This window comes from Trachypithecus francoisi, unplaced genomic scaffold, assembly GCF_009764315.1.
Source record: "Trachypithecus francoisi isolate TF-2019V2 unplaced genomic scaffold, Tfra_2.0 Lachesis_group14, whole genome shotgun sequence".
In the NCBI taxonomy this organism is placed as follows: domain Eukaryota; kingdom Metazoa; phylum Chordata; class Mammalia; order Primates; family Cercopithecidae; genus Trachypithecus; species Trachypithecus francoisi.
The window spans coordinates 43,220,167-43,228,993 of NW_022681459.1; the positions used below are offsets into that span (position 1 = coordinate 43,220,167).

At 45.2% G+C, this 8,827-nt stretch overlaps 1 protein-coding gene across 1 annotated transcript; it reads left to right on the forward strand.

Moving 5' to 3' along the window:
• Positions 1-6,371: 6,371 nt before the first annotated feature.
• On the forward strand, positions 6,372-7,066 carry LOC117096082 (jupiter microtubule associated homolog 1-like). Its single transcript, XM_033233033.1, has 2 exons — positions 6,372-6,800; positions 6,917-7,066. Exons 1-2 carry the CDS (start codon positions 6,486-6,488, stop codon positions 7,064-7,066), a joined length of 465 nt encoding a protein of 154 aa, XP_033088924.1. The 5' UTR covers positions 6,372-6,485.
• Positions 7,067-8,827: the final 1,761 nt, after the last annotated feature.

The window sequence follows — 8,827 nt, forward strand, 5'->3', positions numbered from 1 at the left end:
CACCACGCCTGACTACTTTTTTAATATTTTGTAGAGGAAGGGGTCTCGCTATGTTGCCCAGGCTGATCTCAAACTCCTGTGTGCAAGCAATCTTCCCGCCTCAGCCTTCCAAAGTGCTAGGCTTCAGGTTTTAATTGGGTTTTGTGTTTTTATAGAGTTATAAGTATGACATTCTTTATACATTCTGAATATGAGTTCCTTGTCAGATATACATCTACACACATTTTTTATTTTGAAGTAATTTTAGACTTCCAAAATGTTGCAAAAATGGTACTAGGAATTCCCATAGTCCCTTTACCCATATTCCCCAAATGTTAATGTTTTATCCTATTTGCTTTATCAGTTATTCCATCTATAAATATGTACATACTTATATATGTGCACATATGTATAAACAAAATTTTTAATATGTTCGAGAGTAAATTGCAGACAGGATGCCCTTTTACCTCTAAATCCTTCAGAGTGTATTTCCTTTTAAAAAATATATCCTAGCTGGGCATAGTGGTGTACATCCGTAGCCCCAGCTGCTCAGGAGGCTGAGGCAGGAGGATGGCTTCAGCAGAGGAGTCCAGCCTGGGCAATATAGCAAGACCCTGTCTCTAAAAAAAATAAAATAAAATAACAATTTTTTAAGTAATTAAAAATTTAGGTGGCCGGGCGTGGTGGCTCAAGCCTGTAATCCCAGCACTTTGGGAGGCCGAGACGGGTGGATCACTAGGTCAGGAGATCGAGACCATCCTGGCTAATACGGTGAAACCCCGTCTCTACTAAAAAATACAAAAAACTAGCTGGGCGAGTTGGTGGGTGCCTGTAGTCCCAGCTACTCGGGAGGCTGAGCCAGGAGAATGGCGTAAACCCAGGAGGCAGAGCTTGCAGTGAGCTGAGATCCGGCCACTGCACTCCAGCCTGGGCGACAGAGCGAGACTCTGTCTCAAAAAAAAAATTTTTTTAAAGTACATCCTGTTCATAACAGTGATAATTATGCACATCGGGAAACTATTAATATAATAGTATTATCTAAACTTTGACCTTCTTCATATTTCACCAGCTGTCTCATCAGTGTTCTCTGTTTGGTACTATCTGGGATCACACGCTGTATTCAGTTATGTCTCTTTAGTCTCCTGTAATATGGAACAGTTTCTCGTATTTCTTTGTCCTTTACAACCTTGATACTTTTGAAGGGAGTAGGCCACCTGTTTTGCAGAATTTCCCTCATTTTGTATTTGTCTGATCTTCCTGCAGGATTAGATTGAAGATACGCTTTTTTTTTTTTTTCAGGAATACCACAGAAGAGAGATTGGGTCCTTCTCAGTGCAGCCTGTCATGATACATGTGATGTCCATCGGTCCTGTTACCGGTGATATTAACTTAGGTCACACGGTTAAAAGTGGAATCTGCTAGATTTCTCCACCGTGAAGTTCCTGTTTTTCTCTTTCTAACTAATAGGCATCTATTTGATATATGTTTTGCAAATTTTTTTCAGTCTGTGGCTTGCTTATTTTTTTCTTTTTCTTTTCTTTCCTTTTTTTTTTTTTTTTTTTTGAGATGGAGTCTCACTCTGTCACCCAGGCTGGAGCTCAGTGGCACAATCTTGGTTCACTGAAACCTCCGCCTGCCGGGTTCTAGTGATTCTTCTCCCTTAGTCTTCCGAGTAGCTGGGATTATGGGCACCCACCACCACATCCGGCTAATTTTTGTATTTCCCGTAGAGACGGGATTTCATGATGTTGGTCAGGCTGGTCTCAAACTCCTGACCTCAGGTCATCCACCTGCCTTGGCCTCCCAAAGTGCTGGGATTACAGGCATGAGCCATTGCGCCCAGCCCACTTACTCTTTTCTTAACAGTTTCTTTTGATGAGTGGAAGTTTTTTATTTTGATGAAATCTAAATTGATAAGTTTTGGTTTTTTGTAATTATTGTTTTCTCTGTCTCCTCTAAGATGTATTTGCCTACCCTTAAATCCCAAAGATATTCTCTTGTGGTTTTCTCTAGATGTTTCACTGTACAGTACCAAAACTGAAGAGTTTTAAGTCTCTAATCCATCTCAAATTAATCTTTGTGAATGGTGTGGGGTAGGTGGTCAAAGTTCACTTTTTCTCCATATGTTAGTTTGATTTTTTTTTTTTTTTTTGAGACAAGGTCTTACTGTGTTGCCCACGCTGAAGTGCAGTGGCACAATCACAGCTCACTGCAGCCTCGACCTCCCTGGGCTCAGGTGATCCTCCTGCCTCAGCCTCCTGAGTATCTGGGACCACAGGCACACGTCACCACGCTTAACTAATTTTTATTTTTGTTTTTGTAGAGACAGGGTCTTACTATGTTGCCCAGACTGGTCTCGAACTCCTAAGTTCAAGTGATCTTCTTGTCTCAGCCTGCTAAAGTGCTGGGATTACAGACATGTCCATGCCTAGTCTTTTCCCAGATCTGGGTATCTAGTTGTTCCAGCACCGTTGGTTGAAAAAACTCCTTTCCCCACTAGATTTCTTGTTACCTTTGTTGAAAATCAAATGACTGCAATGTGGGTCTCTTTTTCAGTTCTCTGCTATCTTTCATTGATCTATTTGATTACTCTTATGTCTAGGCCCAATTTTTACACAAGTTATATACTGGCCAGCTCAACATAACTTCTCTTTTTTTTTTTTTTTTTTTTGAGGCGGAGTCTCGCTCTGTCGCCCGGACTGGAGTGCAGTGGCCAGATCTCAGCTCACTGCAAGCTCCGCCTCCCGGGTTTACGCCATTCTCCTGCCTCAGCCTCCCGAGTGGCTGGGACTACAGGCGCCTGCCACCTCGCCCGGCTAGTTTTTGTATTTTTAGTAGAGACGGGGTTTCACCGTGTTAGCCAGGATGGTCTCGATCTCCTGACCTCGTGATCCGCCCGTCTCGGCCTCCCAAAGTGCTGGGATTACAGGCTTGAGCCACCGCGCCCGGCTCAACATAACTTCTCTATGCCTCACTTTCCCCACTCGCACAATGAATTATTATACCTATAAAAAATACCTGTAAAAATACAAAAATTAGCCAGGCATGGTGGTGGGTGCCTGTAATCCTAGCTACTCAGTAGGCCGAGGCAAGAGAATTGCTTGAACCCGGGAGGCAGAGGTTGCAGTGAGCCGAGATCGCGCCATTGCACTCCACCCTGGGCAACAAAAGCCAAACTCCGTCTCAAAAAAAAAAAAAAATTAAAAAATATCATGATTCGGCTGAGCGTGGTGGCTCACGCCTGTAATCCCCAGCACTTTGGGAGGCCAAGGGGGGTGGATCACCCAAGGTGAGGAGTTCAAGACCAGCCTGGCCAACATGGCAAGACCCTGTTTCTACTAAAAATACAAAAATTAGCTGGGCATGGTGGCGGGTGCCTGTAATCTCAGCTACTTGGGAGGCTGAGGCAGGAGAATCGCTTGAACTGGGGAGGCGGGGGTTGCAGTGAGCCGAGATTGCACCATTGCGCTCCAGCCTGGGCGACAAGAGCAAAACTCCATCTCAAAAAAACGAAGAAAAAGAAAAAAAAATTCATGATTCTCCTATCCAAGACCTCACAAAAAAAAAAAAAAAAAAAATCCCATGATTCTTGGTTCTTAACACTGCAACCACTCTATTTGTGCCAACTATTTTTGATACTGATTTGATAGCTTGCTGGTTTTAAAACAAGTTTTATTACTGTGAGGATCTGCCTGATTTCCCTTTTTCCCATAAAGCTGTTATCTTATCTCGGAAGAGTGGCTCCCATTTCTTCAATGTTGACTTGAGTTGGTAACCTACCCTGCTGTGTCCACCGATTTCTCTGGCAGGAATGTTTTGTAAACAGAGAGGCCTACCTAATGGTAGGACCGGCTATGACAGTTTAGTGTTCTGCAAATAGGGTCACCATATACTTTATCTGTTAAACTAGGGCACATTTGTGACTGAAAAGGGTTATTATTATTATTATTATTATTTTGAGACAGAGTCTCGCTCTGTCACCCAGGCTGGAGTGCAGTGGCGTGATCTTGGCTCACTGCAACCTCCGCCTCCTGGATTCAAGTGACTCTCCTGTCTCAGCCTCCTGGGTAGCTGGGATTACAGGCATGTGCCACTATGCCCGACTAATTTTTGTATTTTTAGTAGAGATGAAATTTCACCATGTTGGCCAGGCTGGTCTCGAATTCCGGACCTCAAGTGATCCATTAGCCTCGGCCTCCCAAAGTGCTGGAATTACAGGCATGAGCCACCACGCCTGGCTGAAAGGGGTTATTATTAATGTTATTTATAACTCTGCCAGGACAACAGGTATAAACCAGCACTGCCCTGGGATGGATAGTGGGCCTGTCAATAAACCTCTTAGAACTCAACCAAAACCATTTGTTAACAGTCATTTTTCAAATACCTAAGTGCTAAGCATTGTCCTAGGTGCTGGAGATTCTGAGACAAATAAACTGCAGTTCTTGCCCTAAGGAGCTTTTAGCATAACTGGGGAATCAAACAGCAGACAATTACAATAGAGTTTTTCATTTCCATGGTAGGCATTTGCACAGAGTTCCTTATGAAGCAAGCAGAAAACCAAGGATGATTGTAGGAGGTGGCAAAGGGTGAGTTGAGGAAGGCTTTTGGGTACTAGATGAACAGTTAGGATAATAACAATAACAGTATTAATAACAATAAGTTAGATTTGCATAACCCTTTAAATTGCCAAGAATTAGGACATTTGCACAGAAGAAAACAGAGAGCCCCACAGTTGGCAAAGCTGGAAGAAATGACAACAGAAATTCATAAAAGATCTGAGCATTCAGCTCCTCCTGCAATTTCCACAGAGGCCAATCAACAGCTGCTCCCCAGGGCTGGGCTCTCCACCCACTCCTCTTTCTTCATTCCGCCTGGATAAGCTTATCCACACCCAGGGCCTCAAAGGACAGCTCCTGGCTGATGCCTCTTGAATGTGCATGCTGGCCCTGGGCTTTCTGCTGACTGGGGGTCTGAATATTCCCCTGCTCACTGACCGGCCCCACGGCGGTCAGACACAACACGTCTGTTTGCATTTCTCCCCGTCTCCATCTGCTCTCCTGCGTTCTCTATTTCACAGACTGACCTCTCTGTCCACCCTATTGCTTACATATCAGAAACCTAGGAATTATCCTATAGAGCTCCTTCTTAGCTCCATGGCCTTCTGAATCTACCTTCTTTTATATCTCCTGAGCCTGTCCCCTCCCCTCTGTTCCCACTCTCACTTGGTGGTGGCTCTTCCAACCTGGATTATTGCTGCAGCCTCCTCACTCTTCTGCCCGCGGCCAGTCTGATCCCATCCAGTCTGTCCACTCTCTCACACCCAATGTGAGTTTCTTTAAAATGCACATCTAAGTGACTCGCTCCCCTGCTTAAAACCCTTCACTGACTCCCCACATTAGCTTAGCAGCTAGGGCCCTTGTCAGTCAGCACCATCCATGCCTGTCTCTCTGGCCTTGTTCCACACTCACACAGTTTTCACTAGTCTAGCCATTCAAAACCATTTGTCCTTCCTCCTGAGTCAAGCTGTTCACACCTCCACACCACTGCACTTGCTGTTGCCTTTGTTCTCGCACCTCCCTCCCTCCAGAATCCACTTGCCCCTGCTGAAAAAGCCCTTTGGAAGTCACTCCTCTAAGTTTCAAGAACACACCTTTTCCATAGCACATTTGAGTGTCTGTCTCTCTCTGCCACAAGCCCAGGGCTTCTCAACCCAGCACTATTGACATTTTGGGCTTAAACTTGCTTGTGTAATGAGGACTTCCATGTGCATTGTAGGATGTTTGGCAGCACCCCTGGCTTCTAACCACTACATGCCAGTATGCCATTGGCAACCCCCCCAGCCAAAACATGTCTGTAGACATTGCCAAATGTCCCTGGAGAGTAAAATCATCCCAGTTGAAAACCACTGCACCAGACTGTGAGCTCCAATGATACAGAAGCCAAATCTTACTTGATTCACATCCTTAGTACTTCCCATGGTGCCTAAGAGGCACTAGACATTCAATAAATTGTATGTCATGAGAGAAAGAGAGAAGAAATGACAGTTAAATGGTACAACCTCTAGGGAAGGCTGTTTAGTGATACCTAAAAAAATCACTAGTGGCCGGGTGCGGTGGCTCACGCCTATAATCCCAGCACTTTGGGAGGCTGAGGCGGACAGATCTTGAGGTCAGGAGATCAAGGCCATCCTGGCTAGCACGGTGAAACCCCGTCTCTACTAAAAATACAAAACATTAGCTGGGTGTGGTGGCGGGCGCCTGTAGTCCCAGCTACTCGGGGGGCCGAGGCAGGAGAATGGCGTGAACTTGGGAGGTGGAGCTTGCAGTGAGCCGAGATCAGGCCACTGCACTCCAGCCTGGGCGACAGAGCAAGACTCCGTCTCAAAAAAAGCGGCGGCGGCTCCTGCGGCGGTGGCCGGCTGTTGGGTGTGGAGTTTCCCTGCGCACCTCGGGTCCGACCCTTTGAGCGTTCTGCTCCCGCGCCAGCCTACCTCGCTCCTCGGCGCCATGACCACGACGACCACCTTCAAGGGAGTCGACCCTAACAGCAGGAATAGCTCCCGGGTTTTGCGGCTTCCAGGTGGTGGATCCAATTTTTCATTAGGTTTTGACGAACCAACAGAACAACCTGTGAGGAAGAACAAAATGGCCTCTAATATCTTTGGGACACCTGAAGAAAATCAAGCTTCTTGGGCCAAGTCGGCAGGTGCCAAGTCTAGTGGTGGCAGGGAAGACTTGGAGTCATCTGGACTGCAGAGAAGGAACTCCTCTGAAGCAAGCTCCAGAGAGTTCTTAGATCTGAAGGGAGAAGGTGATATTCATGTCTTGCTCTGTCGCCCAGGCTGGAGTGCAGTGGTGCGATCTCGGCTCAATGCAACCTCCGTCTCCCAGGTTCAAGCGATTCTCCTGCCTTAGCCTCCCGAGTATCTTGGACTACCGAAAATGTGGACACAGACTTGCCAGGCAGCCTGGGGCAGAGTGAAGAGAAGCCGGTGCCTGCTGCGCCTGTGCCTAGCCCAGTGGCCCCGGCCCCAGTGCCATCCAGAAGAAATCCCCCTGGCAGCAAGTCCAGCCTCGTGTTGGGTTAGCTCTGACTGTCCTGCACGCTGTCGTTTTGTGTTTTCTCCATGCTTGTGAACTGCACAGCTTGAGCCTGACTGTACATCTCTTGGATTTGTTTCATTAAAAAGAAGCACTTTATGTAAAAAAAAAAAAAAAAAAAAAAAAAAAAAAAATCACTAATGAGTACACCATTTGATCTAGCAATTCTTCTAGGAGTTTCTTCTACAGCTAGACTCATACACAGGCAAAATGATAAATGTTCCAAGTTATTTTGTTTGAATAACAAAAATCTGGAAGCCTACTAGTCCATCAGAGGGAGTTTTTTGTTTTTTTTTTTTTTGACAGAGTCTTGCTCTCTCACCCAGGCTGGAGTGCAGTGGCGTGTTCTCAGCTCACTGCAGCCTCTGCCCAGAGGGAGACTTTAAACAAATCATGATCTTTCATATAGCAGAATGCTATGCAACAGTAAAATGGAATGAGAAATCCTTTATTTCTTATAAGGAAATCTCCAATAAATTTTTTTTTTTTTTTTTTTGAGATGGAATTTTGCTCTTGTTGCCCAGGCTGGAGTGCAATGGTGTGATCTTGGCTCACCGCAACCTTCGCTTCCCAGGTTTAACTGATTCTCCTATCTCAGCATCCCCAGTAGCTGGGATTACAGGCACCCTCCACCATGCCCAGCTATTTTTGTATTTTTAGTAGAGACAGGGTTTCACCATGTTGGCTAGGCTGGTCTCGAACTCCTGACTTCAAATGATCCACCCGCCTTGGCCTCCCAAAGTGCTGGGATTACAAGGGTGAGCCACCGTGCCCAGCCAAACCTCTTTATAAATAACCCAGCCTCAGGTATTCTGTACAGCAGTGTGAGAATGGCCACATACAACTTATTTGTATATGCATGAAGAAACTCAGGAAGGGTCCCTAAGATACTAGTAATAGCAGTTGTGTGTGTGCAAGTGTGCTGAGGCTCCAGATGCCATCTGGGCAACAGAAGGACAAAGGGTGGGAGAAAGACGTTTCACCATGCATCTGTGTATACCTTCCTTTTTAAAAAAAAAATTTTTTTTAAATTTTATTCAGACAGTGTCTCACTATGTTGTCCGGGTTGGTCTTGAACTTCTGGGCTCAAGCAATCCTCCCACCTCTGCTTCCTAAAGTGCTAGAATGACCGGAGTGGGCCACTGCACACAGCCAATACAGTCTGATTTTTAAATCTTATAAATGTGTTGCCCACTGAAGTAATTATTTTTATAAGAAAGGCAGAACATTGTAGTGGAATTTACATATAATAAAGTCTACAAAATTCTAACTAATAATTAGTTAGGTCAGCAGATAGAATTTCATCACAATAATTATTACCACAAAGAAGAATACTATATTAAAATATAATAAAATCTTTTCCAAACCCAGGCACACTCACGTCCCATGTGAAGATACTGAATTTGTTTGGTTGTAATAAAGTTTGTTCTAATAAAGTTTCTGTGCAACAGGTGTCTTGGCTAGTTGGACGTAATGGTCAGTACGTTGCTCCTTTCCTCTTTCTTTTATCAATTATACCTTCAAGTAGCCATTCCCCTCCACATTCCCCCAGTGTTTACTGGGAAGTTACTCGAGGACACAGCAGCAGATTCTTTAAGGGGCTGAAATGACAAGACACCTCTGTGCTCGACTCAGAGCACGTGCCCCCGTGTCTCAACCTTTCCCCTGGCTTAAGCTTTTGCTCAGATATCTCTTCATATACTGATAGCCTCTCTAAAACAGATCCCCTTTCTGCCCTCTCTCCGTCC